We start from the raw sequence: 22,292 nt of genomic DNA, 5'->3' as shown, positions 1-22,292 counted from the left end.
TGCTGTTCTTCACATAACATTATCAAGGTAAGGCTCTAAACCACAAGAGGAAGGGAGATGTGGGGCTTTCTGAAGCCTATGTAATATTTCACTGACAAACTAGCATTGCTTTAGGAAGGACACTGTTGAAGGCTTGAATAGGGATTTTACAGCAATTGAATGGTGCCTATTTTAAAAATTGGATCTCTGCTTATAGGAGAAAAATATTGCTTTTACCTTACTGATAAGTGTGACGACATCACCTTCTCGGATTGTGAGTTCATCATCATTCTGTGCTTCATATGGAAATATCACTTTGCAATACTCCTTGGCTGAAAGGAAGAACATTGAATGTGATAAATTATCACTTTATAACAACTGCTTATCCAAGGGTGAAAATATTCCTAGAACGTTCCACAAGTCTCTTTCATTTTCTCGCCATCTTTCTCTTCATATTTTAGAGCTTCATAAACAGTATGAAATATTTAAAAAACTGCGAACTGATGAGCATTCCTGCACACGTCATCCAGGGAGTTGGCTCTGTAGCCCCCAGAACCATTATCTCAAACGAAATTGCTCCAGATGGCAACCTGCCACAAACCATTTCCCTTACAGTAAGCCTGTATCTGACGCTTGCTTCAATAGTTCCACTGGTACGGCTTTCCACTAGATCACATAAATTGGAAGCATAAAGGACCCAGTAGGTTGACATAGCTTATCTATCCCCTGGTATGCAAGAAAGCAGATACTTCTGCATTTATAAAGATGATAAAATAATAAATAACACATTAATAAATGTAAAGGTTTACAGTTGGACTCAATGGTCTTAATGGTCTTTTCCAACCTAAATGATTCTCTGATTCTATAACTAAACTTCTGTATATTCAGCATAAAGGAAGAGTTTTGAATATTGGTCTAAAGTTTCCTCTTCCCTTTTCCCTTTAGTGTCTATAAATAAGGGCATAATCTCAACTTTCATCTGGAAAATACAGAAGCCAGCACTCCTACTCAGAAATCATAAAAAGCAGTTGTCACAAAAAGAAGTTACTTACAACATGTTGCTGTGCAACAGACAAGTATGTCAATGTGCCTTACAAATAAAAAGAGAATATGTATTCCAGCTGTTAAATAACATACAAAAATACGTGATACTCTAAGACAGCAGGTTTAAAAAGACCAAAGAAACACGCACAGAAATTATTCGACCCTTTGTAGAAGGGCATGTGACTTTGCAGAAGTGTTCATCTCATTTAAATGTCTCAATTTTTATAAACTCTACCTCTAGTCAACTGTCGTATTTGATGCGGAAAAACAGGTATTTGCAGGCCACAGAAATCTAAATTAATTTGAAACAACAGGACCTACTTGTTCATACTTAGTATAAAGAGAACGTGCATTATCACATGTGTGGGTATATGAGGTTCCGTCAGGGGGTCAGTTCAGCTGCCCAGACACTAGGTGCCACTTCAGACACTCATGGGTATGTAAGACACCCACACGGTTGGCAGGTACAATGCACAACCTATGGAAGAGTTAGGTCTGTCTGGCCTGGCAGATGGAGGCAAGCCAAAATATCCTGGGGTATCTCACACCGCTCCAGATGCAGGCTACTGATTTCAGTCTCCAGGGTTGGGCCTCGTATCTGAATTTAGATTCGGGCACCTGATGTTAGAAAGCGATGATGTCAGTGTCTACACTTGCAGTACCGTTGATGAAGACGGAGTCACTAAAGTGAGCAAAGCCTTGAGAGCCGCTCTTCACCCAAGAGCAGGTACCTATATTCGATTGGCTGAGTCAGGCTCCGAACTCCCCTGGAAAGCAGTGACAGATCTCTGCTTGTGACTGGCTCCCACTGGAGCCCAGACACCAAACTCCCATGGCTACACCAAAACTTTGGGCTCTGACTCAGAAGCTGCATCCCACCTGCTAAAGTTCAGTGTCAGGAACATCAGCTTTAAACAAGCAGCTAACACATGTGCATGTGAAGGGTTGCTGGCTGTAAGCACCATCAGCCTGAGAAATGAAACAGTACTAAAAGGGAAGAGGAAACTTCTTCTGCAGTTCACATACTGCCACACAGAAACATCATGAATTTTACGTGGTGCTGGTTCAAGAAAACAAGAATTTCTTAGGCTTCAAAAATTTATTTTCCTGAATAAAAAAAAATAAATTTATCCACGATCATTACTTATATCACGATCATGCCATCCAGAAGGTCCTTGACAAGCTGGAGAGGTGGGCCTGTGAGAACCTCATGAAGTTCAACAAGGCCAAGTGCAAGGTCCTCCACGTGGGTCGGGGCAATCCCAAGAACAAGTACAGGCTGGGCAGAGAATGGATTAGGAGCAGTCCTGAGAAGAAGGACTTGGAGGTGATGGTTGATGAGAAGCTCAACATGAGCCAGCAATGTGCGCTTGCAGCCCAGAAAGCCAACTGTATCCTGAGCTGCATCCAAAGAAGCGTGGCCAGCAGGTCGAGGGAGGTGATTCTGCCCCTCTGCTCTGCTCTCATGAGACCCCACCTGGAGTACTGTGTTCAGCTTTGGGACCCCCAACACAAGAAGGACATGGCCTGTTGGAGCAGGTCCAGAGGAGGACCACGAAGATGATCCGAGGGCTGGAGCACCTCTCCTATGAAGACAGGCTGAGAGAGTTGGGGCTGTTCAGCCTGGAGAAGAGAAGGCTCCGGGGAGTCCTTCTAGCAGCCTTCCAGTAACTAAACAGGGCCTGCAAGAAAGCTGGAGAAGGACTTTTTACAAGGGTATACAGTGATAAGACACAGGGCAATGGCTTTAAACTGAAAGAGGGCAGATTTAGATTAGACCTAAGGAAGAAATTTTTGTGTCTGAGGGTGGCGAGGCCCTGGAACAGGTTGCCCAGAGAAGTTGTAGATGCCCCATCCCTGGAAGTGTTCAAGGCCAGGCTGGATGAGGCTTTGGGCAACCTGGTGTAGTGGAGGGTTTCCCTGCCCATGACAGGGGGGTTGGAACTAGATGATCTTTGATGTCCCTTCCAATTCTAACCATTCTATGATTCTAAGATAACGAACCTGATCTTTGAAAAAAATAAGAGCAAGGGAAAAATAAGCGTCTTTCACTGTTTCTGAGAGCATGAAACACTGTCAAATAAACATTTGGCAACACTGCCAAACGGCTGGGCCTGTGAGAACCACCACATCACAACTCAGATTTCAGGCGATGAAAGGGGTGTCTAACTGCTACTTTACTGCATTCTGGAGGAAGAGTTTGGATTTCTCTTCACAGATCCAGTTAGGATTTTCATCTGCTCAATATCTTGTCTTCAAGACAGTATAATAACATTTTACGTAAAAGCTGGTGGAAAGTTGACACATACTACTGACTTAGGTCAGGTAGATGCAGAACAGCATATAAGAGAAAGATGAGATTCAGCACATTTTTACACTTCAGTGTGTATGACCCCTTAAACAAACATGGTGGGGTTTTTTTCCTATTCTGAAAGTGTCCACATCCTGAAAAACTGCTTTGCTAAATAATAGATTCAGTGAATTAGTACAGAGATGATGTAGATAGAATACTGTACTAAAGAAGCTGAGTGCTGCATACTCAGGGAAGTCTCTGGTTACTGGAAACAGGCTTAGCACCTCTTTTTTTGGGATACAGAACAGAAGCCAGGCTGAGTTCTTGGAGACAAACACCACCTAGGCTCAAGGAAGATCATTCCTGAGTGTCCATTCTCAAGTAAATAAGTTCTTCCTCCACTCACTATAGAATCTATACACTATGTATCTCAAGATTAGCTAAGAAGCCAAGCTCAATGCACAGCCAAAATCAACAGAGAAGAACAGCCACTATACCACAGTGACGGTACTATTCTGAAAGGATGCCAGCAGTGTAAGTCTCGCCCAAGGTGTGGATGAATCCCACGTGTTTCAGGTTAAAGAATGCTTTGAACAGCAAGTGTCTCCAGGAGGCTCATGTCTCCCGAGTTCTATAACAGGCAATCCTCCCTCAGCTCCTCCTTGCTATTTGAAGACACTAAATTTGAATCATCCTTTAAGATGAAGATGTCAATAGACAATTGTAGAGAAGGTTGTGGTTTCAGCATCTGAAAAAATCAGTTGATAATCAGGAAAGTAAGTACTCTCCTTCTTTTTTAAGCTTTTCCTCTAGAAGTATGTGTCAATGTGGACCTCATAGTAAGTGGTTGGCAAAAGCAGCAAGAATTCAACCAAAGAACTTTCACACATTGCAAATGGCTATGTATCTTCATATACTTCATATATGTATCAGAACCTTTTAGTTCTGATGTCAAGAACTCTGTTCACCCATGACCTGTCCACCCTCCCCACCAAGCTCTTACCTTTTTTTTTAATATCCAGATAGCAGAGAAACAAGGAATTAAACTAGAGAAAAATGTCAAAAAACAGATCTTACGCTTAGTCAAATGCTGAGGCAGTTCATAAAGAGTCAGGAAACAATCTTGTGAGAGGCACAAGAGGGAGGTGGCGGAGGCTCATGGCCACCCTGTGCCCTGAAGGCTGGCACAAGAACACAAGGTGAAGGCACAGCCATGGAAAAAATTCATGGTTTATATACAGTAAAAGTCTGCACTCCTTGAGTGCGATTCACACTGAGGTACACTAAATCAGTACATTCCTCTGCCTAACAAGGGCCCTGTGGATCATGCTGCAACAGAGCTAAGGTCTCAACCTGGATGGGTTTGGAATGATGTGAGTGACTGGACCAAGTCAGCTTTCAAACTTCTTAGAGAACAGTAGACCAACATGGATTAATTAAGTAAAAGCAAAGCCAGCAGGACTCAAAATAATATGAACCTTTTAAATCAGATTAATAAAAGCAGAGAAGAATCTAATCAGTTATGTCAATTCAGTACTAAAATTATCCTTACTCAGCAGAGCACAATACCACAAGATGATGTAGAAGTACTTAATTTCAACATTTATGTTTAGATAGGAAGGAAAAAAAGATACAAGGAAAAATACTAATTTCAGACACAGCACTGTAGAGACCACACTGGAACTTGCTGAATTTGGGGGTTTTCCAAGTGAAAATAACACCATCAAAAACCAACTAAAGGTCAAAATAATATATCCTATTACAAGCCTGGTAAACAGACTCAAGCCAAATTAAAGCTTCAAACTAAGATACCAATGTTAAGCATCCCTTAACTTTAAATGATAAATCTCATTTTTACATTTGACAAGCAAAGCTGGTGGGGCAGGTTGACGCTGGCTGGATGCCAGGTGCCCGTCAAAGCTGCTCTATTACTCCCCCTCCTCAGCTGGACAGGAGAGAGAACATACATAATGAAAGCCTCGTGGGTCAAGATAAGGACGGGGAGAGATCACTTACCAATTATAGTCACGGGCAAAACAGACTTGACTTGGGGAAATTAGTTTAATTTATTACCAATGAAATCAGAGTAGGGTAATGAGATATAAAACCAAATCTTGAAAACACCTTTCCCCCACCTCTCCTTTCTTCCCAGGGTCAACTTTACTCCTGGTTTCTCTAACTCCTCCCGTGCAGCGGTGCTGGGGGATGGGGAATGGGGGCTGCGGTCAGTTTGTCACACATTGTTTCTGCTGCTCCTTCCTCCTCAGGGGAAGGAGTCCTTATACACTTTCTCTGCTCCAGTGTGGAGTCCCTCCCACAAGAGACGGTTTTCCATGAACTTCTCCAACGTGAGTCCTTCCCATGGGCTGCAGTTCTTAATGAACTGCTCCAATGTGGGTCCTTTCCATGGGGCGAAGTCCTTCAGGAACAGTCTGCAGCATGGGTCCCCCATGGGGTCTCAAGCCCTGCCAGCAAACCTGCTCCAGTGTGGGCTCCTCTCTCTAAGGGTCCACAGGTCCTGTCAAGAGCCTGCTCCAGTGTGGTCTTCCCACATGGTCACAGTCTCCTTTGGGCATCCAGCTGCTCTGGCATGGGGTCCTCCATGGACTGCTCCAATGTTAACCTCCATGGGCTGCAGAGGGATAACCTGCCTCACCATGGTCTTCACCACAGGATGCAGGGGGATCTGTGCTCTGGTACCTAGAGCACCTCCTCCCCCTCCTTCTTCACTGACCTGGGTGTCTGCAGAGTTGTTTCTCTTAAATATTCTCATTCCTCTCTCTGGCTGCAATTGCTGTTGAGCAGTATCATTTTCCCCTTCTTAAATATGTTATCACAAAGGCACTACCACCATTGCTGATGGGCTTGGCCTTGGCCAGCGGTAGATGCATCTTGGAGCCTGCTGGCATTGGCTGTATTGGACATAGGGGAAGCATCTATCAGCTTCTCACAGAAGCCTTCTCTGTACCTCCCTCCCCGCTACCAACACCTTGCCACACAAACCCAATACAGCTGGGTTTATACATCACAGATGGTTCTTCCAGAATCCTCTCTTTTTCCCTCTAACCTGAAGACATCTTAAAATATACCTGCTAATAAACCACCATCAGCAGAAATCTTGGAAACAGTAAGGGAGAAGAAAAGATGATATTCATGAGCTTTTCAGTCCTCATTTAGTAACTCAAGAATAATTTACTCTGTCAGACCACAGAATCTCTCCCTGCAAACTCACAGCTCCTCCCAAGCAAAGGAGAACAACCTGTTGCAGGCAGTGGGCATTGTCCAGGGAACTGTGTGAGCAGATAAACCTGACAGCATCTCTTACAACTCAAACAAGTTGGATCTGAACTGAGAGGGTTGAGGCTAGATATAACCCCATTTGAAAATGCATACCCTTGGCTACATCCTGTGATTTTTGAACTGTACTGTTCCAACTAGACTAGGTACAAGGATGACACAACAAACATCTTCTCTGTCCACGTGCCTCCTGGTTCTGTCCTTTGGAAGGAAGAACAAAGCCATTGTTACCTTCTCTGACAGACCTCAAGGGCCCCAAGTGACATGAAATTCTGCTTCTCAGCATCGTCTTCATAGCTCAGAATTTGGAAGAAAAAGCAGCAGAAAAGAACTAGATGTTTATCACAAATGGTCTGTCACTGCCTCCACTTCATTGAGTAAAAAGTCTCAGGACTCATCTTAAACACTATAAAGGGGCTATCCTCTAAAAAGAACTGGGTGTTTTACAGGGGTAGTTAACACGCACCTTATGTCCCACAGTCTGTTCCAAGTGCAAAATGCGGCCTATTTGATACAGTCTGAAGATCCCCAAAAAACATCATTGCCTCAAAGAGGGAGAACAATAGCAAGAGATGGCCTTCCTACAGAATACAGCTGCTTCATTACCTAGGCTGCTGCAAGCACTGTATGTCACACCCACAGAATTCAGTGGCTCGCTGTGTATTTACAACTGCAGCGTAAAGCACTGATGTCAATGTATAGACCTTCTATACGACTTGGGGTCCTGTAGTATTTAGCAGGTAAATTCATCTGTTTGTATTTTCAGAAACTGGCTAAATATTGTACTGTTCAAACCAGAACTGAGCAAACGCCATTTACTGTATCAGTGGACCCTGTTCACTTTAAAAGCATGCCTCTTCTATTTGTTCTCCTTCCAGACTCTTAGGATGAGCTGTGACATTCAAGACAGTAGTCCACAGACAAACATACCTTCAAGCTTAAATTTCACAGGGGACAGTGACTCTGGAATTTACTTTTCCTCTTAGGCCAGGATGACACAATTTCTTCTTACCTCTGCTGCTGCTTCCATGTCATTTGGCAAGAACTGTTCCACCCCATGGCAAGATTTCCTCTATCTCAGGTAACCTAACCACTGGGCTGGATTCATCCTTCTAACTTTTCAGAAACTGGTATTTATTTATTTATCAAGTAAAATAAACAACAAACCTGTATAGTGGATTTTTGAGGCTTAAGTATTTCCCCATTGATGAAGTCTAAATCATACACCAATCAATATGGACACAAACAGTAAAACTAAGTAAGAAACCAAGCAGCACTAAAGTAGTACTCCTTGAACTTAAGCTTCCTCTCTTTAACTATCACTCATAAAATGTTTCTGAATGGAATAAACCATACAAAATCTAGTGAAAAAATACATAATTTTTATAAAAAACCACAAAACAGATGAAAAAATCCGAACACTGCATTCAGTAGAATTTGGTTTTATTATTAATTGCTACACTCAAGACTCATAAATGGATTGCACTAATGAGTATTTTCACAGAACTTCACAAGAGGCAAACTGTCAAAACACCACCTCATCAAACAAAAAATAGAAACAGAACTAATTAGGGCCCCATTAATCCAGATTCAGCTACTCCTTATACCTTCTACCATCATGCAAAAAGATCAGTTGCTTGCTCGGATTTTGGTATTCCTATTATGCAACAGATTAACACAGATGGTAAACAGTGAGGGGAGTAATCAAATTAAGTGCTGCGGTCAACGCATTCTGTGACTTATTGCCTTTGCTGTTTTGTTGTCTGCTTATTTATACTCCAGTTTTGCAATCTCAGTAATCTGCAATAGTGCTCTCAGTCATTGTGGATGTTTTTGCTTTGCTGAATTTTAGAATTCAACAGAGCTACTTAAAAATGTATATATATTTTCTACAATATGGCCTTTTCACTGCAAGCCACTTAAACTAAAAGCAAGCCACTTCATACAAAAATCAATACATCGCACCTCAGAGGTGCAATTATAAACACACACGCATGCATGTGCCATCCCAGCTACGTAAGAGAGACAGAAATTCAACAGCAGAATAATTCTCCTGTAAGTCTAGGTGCCCACAAACCTAAACCAAATAGCTCGCCCTTCTTCTCTTCAAAGATGTGTTCTTTCCTTCCTGAAAGGTCAGTGATGTTTTCCAAGGGATCAGTCAAGCTCTGTAAGGATTTGCACTTTGACTGTGCTCTCCCTTTGAGCAAAAAGTCCTCTTTGACCCTGAAAAATCACCTGTCTATCCTCCAAAACCTTAAACCTACTTTTTAGGGAGATTTACATAGCATATTGTTGGGACATGCACCTATAGACTCTGTCTCTTGCTCTGACCAACTCATCCCATTGCGGAATTCAGACCATCTTGTATGTACTAAAAGCAAATAGCAAGCACTTCAAATACCTTGCTGCAAATCACTGTCTTATCGCATCAGAAAAGCTACAGGAAAAAAGCAGACTCAAAGCAAGATGTGAGAAAAGTCAGCAGTCGTCACACCATGCTGAAGCCCCTGTGGGCAGTGAGGAAAGATTCTGTTGCTCCCCGTTTCCTCTCTCAGCAGGCTCTTTCACAGTGTAACTGCATTTTTGTTCAGTTGTGACTACGGAATAACAGGATCAGTCATGGAAAGAAACAGGTGGAAGATGAAAAAATGTATTATTCCTCTACCAACGTAATCTCTCTCTTGCTTGCAGCATACATCTCTAGCAGTAATCCCAAGGGAATCTAAATCATATATCCGAAAGCCCTCTCTCCATACCGAGCTTAATGTATCAGTCTTCTGTTTCTTGCTACTTCTTTGGAGAATGGCACAGTATTTGTTTTGTTCAGCAATTAAAGATTCCAAGGAAGACTGGGACACTACCATTCCAGACAAAAGTGGAAGTAGCTGAGGTCCAAGGTGGAATGATATTTTTATACTTAACACTGTAATTAGGACATTCATCAGTTTTCCGAGACTGCAGTTTCCCGGATTCAATGCTTTTTCAAGCTTGTTTGTGGTAGGTGTTTAGGAAAAAAACAAAAATTAAATATTGGAGAAATGACAAATACTAGATAGATCGTAGTCCTATGCCACACTCCGACCATATTCCTCATGTCTGACTATCAGACATTAACTGTATTATGAAAAAATTATTCCTCCATCTATAACAGAAACGAAACTCGATTGAAGTATGTCTCATTTTCACTGAAAGGTTTTTCAATTTAAATGAAGGACAACTTCAACTGATTGAAAAGTATCTCCTGTGATATCTTTTGAGGCTAAGACAATTACATATAATTACATTATATCAGACCTTCCTCTCCATGTGTTTCTCTTTCCCAAGCAAGAATAGAGATGCCAAAAATTCCACTGAGGCCTCCATGATTCCAGGAAAGAGAAAATGTCATCAATAATAAAATTTATGTAAAATTCACAGAACATGCAAAGATACCATACAAATGAGTAGCCCACCCTTCTCACCAGTTCTGGTAAAAGGGATGTTGAATGTTTGCACACAACCATGATGAAAACAGATGGCAAGAGAAGAGGGATTTTCTGATCAAACGGGCATGTCCGAAGGAAATGACAAAAAGGTGAAAGAAGAACCAACCAGAGCCCCAAAGTGTTGATGGAGAAGTGGCTGTCAACCAGAGCTCAGTGTGTCACTGTAGAAGGTACAGTTCCCTAGCCATTATTCAGAAGGTTTCCACATTCACTTAGAAGTGGTAAAAGTCTGAAACCTCAGTACTCTGGGACGCAATTTAGTGACCAGTTTCAGCTGTCAGAAGTATGAGTTGATGTGGAAAGAGGCAGCTGTCTCCCAGCCTGGCTTACCACACAAGGGTTAGTGCTGCAGATGGAAAAGCCCACAGGACCACCCCTTCTGATGGCACCTGCACTCAGAACAGCTTAACCTGCTCAAGCTGCAAGTTGGAAAAGGTAATTCCAAAACACACTCATTCAGGAGCCCTTCTCTACATTACCAGTTTGCACATTTTTCAGCATTTCAAGTTCTTACTTCCTCAGGGCAATTGTGTTCTTGCAGTACTTCCCGTTAACAGCCTTGTGTCACAAAGGGAACAAGATAAGAGGATGCAGCAAGTCAATCAGTGTGGTGCAGCTATTGGCCAGCTACTCACTAAAAGTTGTTTTAGGCTGCTTTTGCAACTCTGAGCTGAAAACGTGGTTAAACTAGGTCATAACCATAGACTTCTCTCAGATAGCCCCTGTTCTGCTGCTCCAGATGCTTGCCTTCCTACGTGTCTGTATGTGTTTCAGTTCTGAGACAAAATGTTATATCTGCTAACTATCTAAAAAGGAGGAGGACTGCACAAGACTTAAAAACTCAGCACTTTATATTGTATTCAGTTTCTTTTCTAAGGTATGGCTATGTTCTTTTCCTTCTTATTCTTTCCTACTAGAATCCATAACATTTAGTTGTAAATTTACATAAATAAAATCAAAAGATGGGGAATGCATACCTAAGTTATTTGGTAAGCTAGTTACATATGTCTCCCTAGAACAGCACTGAGATCTGCCTAAAAGATTTAATTATTGTTTTTTGTTTACTAAGCATTGAAATGACAAAAACAGAACTGAAGTTCTTGGACAGTGTTCATTTCCCATAGAAACTATACCACCCACACAAATTACTTCTGCTACATAAAGAAAGAAAAAAGAGGAAAAAAGAAAGGGCAATCACAACCAGAGACATTTTTCTATGACCCACCTACAAGTTACAGCGTGAACCCGGATCTTATTCAACTTTGGTTAATTCTGAAGTACCCTCGAGGCTGAAAGCCAATCATGTAATTTGATTTGATTTTTGGTGGCAGAAAACTCAAGGTAGGATTATCAGAGCAAAAACAATTCAGAGGATTCTGTGAAACAAAGCATTCCATCTATGCACTGTCATCTCAAAGTTTAATATATCTAAAATGTATCTTAATATATCTTAAATATATCTATCTGCATCCTTGCTTTTCATCTATACAGGACACTCTTTTAGCCAAAACCAGGGAAAAGTATTCAGCTTGCTTTTAAGAGGCTTAATAGCACAAAGTGCAAAGAAGAAAAAAACTATGAAACCTACTTTTTGTTCTGCTGTCCACTTCTATTTTTGTTGGCTCCTGAGTTGCTGTAGCTGGAGGTAATTTCTTCCCAACACTCTGAAAAAAATAATTATTCTCCTTTAAAATTTGCAGGTTCAGTTAAAAGTTGGAAACATAAAAAATTGTAACGGAAATACAAAATATAGGAGTAGGAAAAGGACAGTCAAGAAACAGAGGCAAATTAAACCATCTTAGATTTGTCTATGGGGTTTTTGTGAGCTTTTTTAAATATTATAAAGAATTCATAAAAATGTGATCCTCAAATTTTCCCTTTAAAAAAATGTTTACTAACATTTTTAAACAATAACTCCTTAACACAGTTTCAGGGAAGACTCACAGAAGTTTCATTGGTGGACTGAATATGTGATGAAATTACTTAGGAAAGGTGCTATTCAGTACCAAAAGTAAAACTGAAAGAAGAGGGGGAGGAAAACCCCCTTGACTTCTGTCCATACAAGGAGTACTCATTTCAGTCATTCTAGATTAAGGATGATTTTTAAGCTGACAACTTCTCTTTAAAATGGTTCCTACTTTCATTTATTTTGAGCAAAAATAAATCATTTACAGAGGACTACCACAATAAGCAATAATCAGCCTCAGACAGGCTGAAAGAACAGTAAGCAAACATTATCTGCCCCCAACAAAATAAAATAACTCAGGTGATATCAATCTTTATGTATCTTCACCAATTACCATATGCATCCTATCCTCTCTCTCACTCAGCTTTTCTTGCTGTCAAGAAAGCTGCCTAGGTTTAAAATCCCAGCCATGTGTAGCTGAGGACATAAGTAATTATTATTTGTTTATATAGATATAAGTACTTAAAAGTCTTAGCTGTAGTTCAACATCCTTTTCTGGTAAGGTAGGCATAAACACCACAAAACCTCCACCATACTTCAGTGACCTTCTGAGTAAAAGCTAAGAGACAAGAGAACTAAGATTTAGTCTTGAAGGCACTGAGGAACTCTTGGGGACCGTGAGGAAAACACTGGTCAATAGGAGATGCAATAGGAGTACAGCATTTCAAATAGAGGTGTGTAAAGATTATGAAGAGCTTCATATTAGTAATTTTTTACACTAACTGTGTCAAAATTTATCTATGAAAAGGAGTCAGGTACACACACAAGGAATTTTAGGCCGGCAAAAAGAGCACCTCTGGAAGAGAGGTAGGTTTGAGAGATGTGCACAAGACAGTCATCAAATTCGTGCTGATGTAAGACAAACTATGAATTTCAATACCCAAAAGTGTCTTGTAAGTTAACTTGCATGAGGCCACAGAAACAACTGACCTTCTGATGAGCTTGCAATCTACTTACAATCCAGAGTTTGTGAACTGCTGGGGAAGAAAGATCGACAACAAAACTCTACAGAACCTCCCAACTTCTTTGCTGAGGTGGGAATGAGAGATGAGAAGCACTATCTGAAGCAGTGACTAGGGAGGTAACAGAAAACCAGGAGATGACAGACTCCTGCAAATCAGGAGAGGGCAAAGCTAAGAAAAGAGCATAACCTGGCTGTGCTGAAGCAGCTTAAAGTCAAGAAGGATGATGATGAAGAGCTGACTCTGAGATCTAGCTGGAAAGCAGTCAAAATTGTACTGCAGGAGATACAATGAAGAATCCTAAGTTACCAAGCATTCACACATAAAAGCACAGAATGCCTTCAAGTTGAAAGGAAAGACTGGGAAGACAGTTTTTGGTTCAGAGGCAAACACAGCAGTTCAAGATAGCTGCACATCTCAGCACATGCTCATTCATGATCAAACCTTTATCCGCAGTGCTGCTTCACAAAATGGTTTGGAAAATGATTAACTACACTCTTAACTACACTGGTGTTTTAACTCAGAACAAAATACTTACTAGAGGAACACTCAAAAACTTTAGGGGAGTTCTTCTTTTTTTAAAGATGAAATTGTTATTCAAGAACAATTAATTAAATTAAATTGTTAATTAAATTAATTAACAATTAATACAAGGAAAGTATTTGGTAATTGCTTTATCATACACGAATCATTGATCTTATGTCATGAAAGCAAAACCCAGATAAATCTACAACAAGTTAAAATTTAACAAGCTAAAAACCACAGCAAAAGAATCACAGGCAAAGAGGAAGAAACTAGCATATCCCAGAGGGAAGGGCATGCTGCAATGTAATTTCTTAATTTATAGAAGCAGATGCAAGTGCAATCCTTGAAAACATTCATTCACCTGCTCGTTCAGAAGGAATACCTGTGCAGCTGATAAATCAGCATGGGGAACCAACTGACTCCTTGGGAACAGAAAAGAGAATATCATCCAAACAAGGCTGTTTTGTTGGGAGCTAGGAGACAGGTCAGAAGGCAGTCTTTGCATGAGCTGCAATTTGTTCAAGAGACAAGGTAAAAAGCCCAGGGAGCAAAGTGGCTGAAGACATGACTATTTTTGCACGTATAGAAATAGCCTGAGCAAAGAAACGAGAAAGTGGACTCCTGACTACTACTGATAGATGATGAGCAGCACAAAACTGAGCGTAGCACATGGAATGCGCTGAAATATCACAGTGACCCAAAAGATCCAAAGATCATTTATTGTGGAATGAGCGAAACTTGCCCCAGAATTCTGCAATGAGGAGAGGAAGGAATGTTTACATCTACTAGGAGGATACAGAAAGTCGTAGTTCAAATCATTTAAATGAGGGTTGTGCAGAACCCATTCCAGTGAGAAGGGACACCTGAATTTGTTGTGGCACAAGAAGAGAAGAAGACAAGTGGAACTGGTATTCTTTAATTGTAAGGGGACTGCACTCAAGGATTCACAGGAGTGACACAAGCACCACTGACAGGAACAAAGGAAAAAAAAAGATGAGCCATGGTTTCTGTTGGACCTGAACTATCAAGAGGTTTCAATCTTCCTGTTTAAAGGTACTACAGGAGGGTTTTTTGAAATTATTATTTATCTATGTTTACAATTGGTCTATACTGATCCATACATTTGCATGGAAAACATTTGCCATGACTTTCTGAAAACATCTCCATCAAACTTAATATAATACTCATTTGTTCATTAGGAAACATGCAAGATAAACTTTCCTCCCTCTAAGAGACACTGAATACTCTATGATCTGTTAATTCTGATGGTTCTGCTTTAACAGGATAAAACCTCAAATATAGCTAAGATCTGTGTGCTGGGAGTTCCAGATCAAGTAATATTATTAGTTACCAATTTTTCTGACAAGAAAAGAGAAATGGGAGACAGACACAAATCCTCCCATGTGAACCAGAAACTTTCCTTCTGACTCTCCAACTGTTCTACGTCACTTACACTCCCATACAGGTCAAATGTCTACCAAATTTACTAGTGGCTAGAAGAACCAAGCAAGCCTGACTTAAATTCTTGCTGATCCAACACACATCTCCACGACATAGACTCTTCTTCTCAGGGACTAGTTACTATAGGATGTTTTGGTCTCTTCTCCAGTTGAAGACTCAGTATAATTTATCAGAGTCTCCTTCACTTCTAAAAAAGGAAACATGGGAGCAAAGAACACTCTAATTGGGTTGAACTGAAGATTTCAAACTAATTCTTTCTCCTCCTCTGTTCTTCCTTTACATAAGAAGAAGGTCAATTCAGAAAAAAATGTCCTCCATGCCCTTCTAGACACATTGATTTATGCTGTAAAACACTGATATACAACTCCAGCTTTCACATTACTTAGTCTTCTACCTGATTCATTCCTATCAGGTTCAATAATCCCAAGAAGCAAGGAAATCTTACCCCTTTGGGACACAAGCACAAAACAAGATTTATAACTTGAATGACTTTTTTGGAATTTACATACTCCAAATCCAAGAGCAGGATCCTCTACCCTGTCAGCATCCCCTGACATCTCCCAGCATGAGCGTTCTCTCTCTCCATTTACCTAACTCTATCATTTTGTCAATAATGTTTGCAATAAAAAGTCACATGCAGCATGAACCAGAACACCCATAATGACACCCTCACAGCAGTGTCCTAATTGCCAGGCTTCAAAGACAAACGCAGTTCCGCATTTTCTCTCTGGCCCTGTGTATCTTGAATTCTTGGCTGCAGAATGGTTTCAGCACCAGCAAAAAGAGTAGCATATTCCCCTCTGCCTTTGTATCTCCAGCCTGGTGGTTCAGAGACACTCCTGAAGACTACTTTCCCCCTCTATCCTCTTCCAGTATGCTGATTGCCATAAATCTCATTTCTAGATGGTGGCAGTCAGCCTTGTTCCACATAGATCTCTCTGCAGACATCACCCTGACTTGCTTAGTCCTATCACACAAGAAAAACATGGTGGAAACAGAGTTCATTTTTCCTGACTCCAAGCCTAGGTTGACTCCCAACACACAACAGAACATATCAACAAAACAGGTAGAACCTTGATCCCATTTTTCAGCTAGGCGAGTATAATTACATTATTTAGTTGTCAGACACAAATCCCCCTAATCGCCTGACAAGTGAATCCTAAAGATGAAAGGGGATGAAGTGCCCTCTTGCTGCAGAAACAGCTGATAAAAGCATGAATAATGACCATGATTTCGTGTACAGATATTCAGAGGGATGACACAGATTTAGCAGCAACTTGCCAGCATTAATGTTTGGTTTTATGAAGCCAATGGAAGGACAGTCTAGCATTAAATAACAGGTTCTGTTAGGAGAAGAGGCCTTGCTGGCAGTTTGGTACACTGCAAACCCCTATCACTGCATATCAGTTTCCTCTGATCCTGAATTAAAAGTGATTACAGAAGTGGTTGAGGTGGCACACAAAGTCGTGTGAATGAGGTCATGGTACAATCTAAACAGTCTCACTTCCTTTCATTTATGTATTTTGGCTCAACTGCAATCCCTGTAACAGTGGAGAACACCACAGGAGAAGCAGAGCATGTAATGGACAGTATACAAGTGAGTGTTTCTCACTTGAGGGCACCATGGCCCTTCCCTACAACTATTCAACCTTGACCAGAGGAAGAAAAGTAGGCCTGTGATGAAGTTTCCTCCTTCAGGATATTTTAAAATTGTATTTCAGAGTTTTCTGTTGTTGTTGAAAATTGGCTTGTCTATTTACTTTTGTTATTCAGGTCTTGTGTCTCTAGAACATTTCATCTGAAAATTCAAATTGAATTGTCACTTGTGCACCAGCTAGGTCCATACAGAAGATTTTGTTATACTTCTTTGTACTAAAAGAATATATTTATCCTTTGACTCTCCTTTAACAAATATAGGCTTCTCAAAACAACAGCTTATTTACTTCAGAATAAGGAAAAAAATATTTACTCAGCATCAATATTTATTCAGGAAAGTATATTGAGGTCTTTACACTGGATAAAGTATTTGGGAACTGCTACTTGAAATGTAACTCCATGAAGATATTCTTAAGGAACACCTCAGACATTAAAGAATTCATAAAAATGAGGTGTATGAGCTGGAAACTAACGTTTTTAAGCTTAACATCGTTTGTCAGTTTGAACAGTGAAAATATAATGATATGCACTGATGATTTATACAAGGGAGGAAGGACAGTTGCGTATCTTGGGAACTTCTAGAATTTCAGAAAACCTCAATGATTAGCTCAGGGGAAAAAAGGTGCCGTGTTTCTTTGACCACAATACTTCCTTTTAACATTAACAACTAGTATTTTTGAATGTTGTTCATATGTGTGAGAATTTTTTTATCTATAGGTTTATGTGCAAATCCAAGGCCACTATTAGTGACAACATAAAAGCTGTATTCTTTAATGTATTTTTGACAGTCTATTTTGTAACTGAGAACATTTTCTCACGAAGCAGAAACGGTCACTAGATTCTTCCAGCTCTGAATGAACAGAAGCATAAACAAGCGTCTCACTGACTGTATAATGCTGATGGTGTGAGGTGGGAGCTGAATTAATTTCTTTTCTTCTAATATGCTTCAAGTGTTTAAGGAACCTTATCACATCTTTTATCCATCCTACCTGCTCTACCTTAAATTAAAATAAAAATAAATTTGAGAGAACCCAAAATCTAAAAACCCCAAAGACTTCCAGATGTCAAAATGCCCTTACTCTGTCAGAGACAAAATAAAATGTCCAGGATTTCAGTTTTTCCCATGATACCAACATTCAGCTCCACACAAAGTACTTTCTGTGACAGCATGATCAAATATTGCTATCCTGGGGTTTTCCAAAAAGACAGAGTTTTTCTGTGTTTCCAAAACACTTTTCCTAAAGGGTCACCTCATGGCAATTCAAAGAAGGCAACAGGAATTTGAAGAAACCTTTATAAAGAAAACAAAAATTCGTTAGGGAAAGTGTGATTAAGCACCCGCCTACACATTTGATTGCCTCAGTCATCTAAAATAGCTTCTTCCTCTGTACCTACTTTCTACTGTGGTACAAACACAATATATTATATTTTACAAAATATATTATACAAATACCAAAGCTATGCTTCGGTACAAATACCATCCATATGCTCCTGAACTACAATTATTTATATTTTTTAATACCAACTAGATAAGATAGGTACATCTGCCTAATGCATGCCCAGCTAATAAAGAGAACCCCAGTTGCCCAAGCTGCATGCATTTCTACTGACATCATCTACGAGGACACTCCTGCCACAACAGAGGGTAATTTCCTTAAAACTAGGTTAGGTAAATGAATGGGACAGGAAAGAAGTGTTCATCAAGTCTTCAATTACAACCAGACTGTTGCAAGCACAGGGAAGCAAAATCCTTTTATTCTCCGGCTCCTAGTTTACTCTGAGTATGAGCAGAGACAGGGTGTCTCATCATTGGTGTCTCACAGGTGTCTCATAATTCACTTGCTGTGAGCAAGAGAGAGGGAACAGCCCGGCTGCTGCCCAAGCCCACCCACAAAGGTGGCCGTATCCCCGAGGAGCCACCCTTAGCCACGGACTCCTGACACTACTCCTCCGCTCTGCCTTGACATTAACTGCAAGGGGAGAGGAGGCAATTGATCTATGTTAAAAAGTATTGCAGAAAGGAAGGAAGGACAAAAGAGAGTTTTAATGTTATCTGCTTCACTAAACAGCTGCACAAGCACCTGGGTAAAAATGAGGCAGGAAAATTTATGGTCACAGGAGTAAGGTGCAACTCTCAGTTGCAGTGCTCATTTCTACCAGCTTAAGCTCATCAGAGAAGCATGGTGAGCATCTCACAGTGTGCTTTAATAATTGCTAGGGCCAGCATATCACATTTTGACCATGCTGAGGGCAGCCCAAGAAAAGGTTGCAGTAATGCTGGCCTTTAAATAGTTCAAATGACGAAATACAAATGACACTCAAGTACTCGTCTCTACATACCAGACAATACTTCCATAAAGACTGGGTGCCCTGACCACAGGATCAGATGTGGCACACACACACAGAATGCTTTTAGTGGGATGTTTGGAAAATATTTCACAGAATGCAGACAACAAAGCAAGTAAAGTATTTTTAAATATCATATTATAGTTTTTTTACACATAGAGCAGCTGTATTACCTTCCACTGGACAATCTGAAAAGAACACATTTTCATACTTAGTCTATATTCCAGCAGACTTTAGTGCAGTTTTTCCAATTGTTGTCTTACTAGATGACTTTTGGACTTGGATGAACATAGGCCTTCTGAATTACAGCATATCTTTGTAAAAAAATAAATAATTTTTTTCTTTTGAAAAATATTTTACCTGTGAAAGGTTTTACCCTTCTACAGCAAGTTTGCAAAACCCTGTTCTTAGCTGCTGCAAAAGGCCTGTGAACTGTTGGCACCTTAATTCTCTCTGTCTAGACAAAATCAACAAATCTCTAAAGAAAAGATGTCGCTCCAAATAAAACCTTTGTCTTACGAAGCAAAAGAGCAACGCCTTCATCCCATCGGAGCTCTCTGAAAATTAACATCATTTCAGCCATTAGAATGACTCTTACCAAAATTAAGAATTCTGGACAAAGCAGACAAGTTGTCTGAAGTCAACAGTGAAGAGGTGGAGGCCCTCTAACTGTTCATGAACATCAGTCTTCTGGGAACTGGCTACTACGCCAGCACTGCTTTAGAGGAAAGCAAGGTTCAAGTAGTCAACAAGTGTATCCTGCTTGAATGTTAAAAGCTTTTGGAATTAGGATGCACATGCAAAAAAACTAAAAGTATCTGAGGGAAAAATGCTTTCTAGTGTTCACACAGAAACTGAGACGTTTTTACAAAATACAAAAGCTATTTCTTGAATGCAAAAGGAAAAAAGGAGAGACAAAAATATCATGTCAGTCTAAGTCCTACTACAATACTCTAATTCTCATTTCAGAGAATGGTAAACAGGTTGTGATTACATTACACCACACTCAGTTCACTTGGTGCCCTAGAAATAGAGCACTGAATGTCAGAGCATCTTACAATTGCTGTATCTGTCATCCACTGTCGTGGCACTGGAATCCAAGCAGACAAGCAAGAAAGTAAACAAAGCAAAGCAAAGGAAACAGCACAGAGGTCCCAAAACAAGGGAAATTTTAGAACAAAACATGACTTTGCTGGGACTTTGTTTTCTGATTCATCACCGATGATCGTTTTCTGATGTACTTCTTTTTTACAGTTGAAAAAAAGAAGTAAAACTACTTCTTCTCATCAGTTAAACTCCTTAACTACATCAAGCCTAAGAAAAAATGCTTTGAGTACTTAAGGAATAGTCATATTTGTTTGATTAAAAACAATTTTATTTTTCAAAATAACTAACTTCTGAAATATTTAATAAAAGAAGTTACTGGTGCTTTACTTAATTACATCAAAAAGTATTTGAAAATCACATAAAAAGAAGACGTAGAAAACCACTTACTGGAGTAGACAAGGAATGATTTCTGTGGGTCTGAATGCTCATGGCAAAATAAAAACAAAATGGCAAGCCTGTACTACCTTTGGCATATCACTGTGAAGGATTAAATAAAGCAGAAAACAGAGGTAGAAAGGAAAACCAGGATGGTTTAATCAATTTATGTCCACATTCTTTGATGGCTCAGAGTTTGTTACTCCTTCACATTTTATTTGATAGCAACAATTAAATGCCTTTTTTTTTCCGGAAAAAGTTCTTTAAAAGAAAAAAGGAGAATGAATAAGAAACAAAGATCAGAGTAGGAAGTTCTTTGGTAGATTTCCAGGTGTGTATTTTTTTTTAGGAGAAAGAGCTAGATGCTGCAATTAAAATTATGTTATTATTTCTATTTTGTATTAATCAGATATTATATAATATACTACTCACAATTACTTACTATTTCAATGATCATTTAACATGATTTCTTACTTAGCCATTCAAAAGCTAGGAAATGTTACAATTTAGGGTTTTATACAGACCCTCACTTCTGCTGTGTTATATCTACATGTGAGTCTATCACATTTTACATGTAATCTGGTTATACTTCTCAGTACAATGACATTCGGTGGGTGTTGTCACTGAGATATAAAACAACAATATGTTGTCATTCTGAAGCAGTTATTCAAAATGGAGTTCATTTCACTTAAACATCAACTAAGAGCCAGATGTGTACATATGGGCCAGTCAGTGCAGGCTTTCCTTCTATCACTGAAGGTAAACAGCCCTTTTAGCACGTAATTCAACTGGATTTCTCCTTCAGGATAAGAAAGGTCATGTCCTAATAATGTCGTTTAGTCTACAAACTGTGAAGAAACCTTGAGTACTAGCAACATCATGGACATCTAAATTCAGTCAACAGAATCCCATGATAGTTGCTATTTTTAAATAGGCTAGTTGTGTAGTCCATGCCTATTACCTGCCAGGACGGCAGCCAGCTAATCTATCTATAGATCTGTCTTTCTCTATCTATCTATAGATCCATCAATATATCTATAAACCTAGCTATCCAATCAATAAATACTGGCGCTACAGCAATACAATGCTGTCTTTATGAAAGTCCAGCACAATCTTTTCTACTTTGCATGGCCAAATCACAGCAATTTGCGTCAAAACACACAAATAAAAAAGTTGCTGATCCTGGCTCCTGAAGAAGATTGGAATTGTGACCTAAGTGGACACTAAAAACTAAAATTGAGATGCAGCTTAAAAGGAGTTTACAGTTCATCCTTTTCCAAAAAGATTAACTTGGCTAAGTAACCGATGAAAAGACAGGAGACAAAAGGTAGGATTTCATCATGATGACCAGTGCAGTCCCTTGGGGATCTAGATCAAAGCTCGTTTTCCGTATGTTCACAGATGATCCAGAAATGAGGAAAGACAGACATTCAGTGCAGAGTGAAGTAAAATCACACACTGGGAGGAAAAATGCTATCTCTAGACAGAAATTATTGGCTTTGAAATATATAGCTGTTAATACTTTGGAAAAGAACAAAAGAGCAATGGAAATTGCTATTAAAAGTCTTAAAAATTATAAAGCAGTAACTCTTATAGGTTAATTAAAATCCTCTGATTTGTAAGCCATTACAGAAATTTTCAATGGAGAAAATGCTTTATAGCATATATAAGTCTGCTTTCCTGGACCATCTTTTGTAGTTCTCACAAAAGCAGAGAAACTCACTAAGAGACTAAAAGATTATAAAAAGCAAACACTGGATTAACAGTCAGTGACTATAAAAGACCAAACCACA

At 39.7% G+C, this 22,292-nt stretch overlaps 1 protein-coding gene across 1 annotated transcript in view; it reads right to left on the bottom strand.

Moving 5' to 3' along the window:
• SH3KBP1 (SH3 domain containing kinase binding protein 1) overlaps positions 1 to 22,292 on the bottom strand; it is a 206,379-nt gene that overhangs the window by 53,829 nt on the left and 130,258 nt on the right. Inside the window, exons 8-9 of the mRNA XM_086615520.1 lie at positions 11,690 to 11,765; positions 217 to 311 (exon numbers count right to left, since the gene is read on the bottom strand). Of these exons, the coding sequence (XP_086471646.1) occupies positions 217 to 311; positions 11,690 to 11,765 (171 nt within the window). The remainder of the gene's footprint in view (positions 1 to 216; positions 312 to 11,689; positions 11,766 to 22,292) is intronic.

Source organism: Tauraco erythrolophus, chromosome 1, assembly GCF_009769465.1.
Source record: "Tauraco erythrolophus isolate bTauEry1 chromosome 1, bTauEry1.pri, whole genome shotgun sequence".
NCBI lineage: Eukaryota > Metazoa > Chordata > Aves > Musophagiformes > Musophagidae > Tauraco > Tauraco erythrolophus.
Note: the sequence above shows the minus strand (reverse complement) of the source record. Positions and strands in the feature narration are given on the sequence as shown.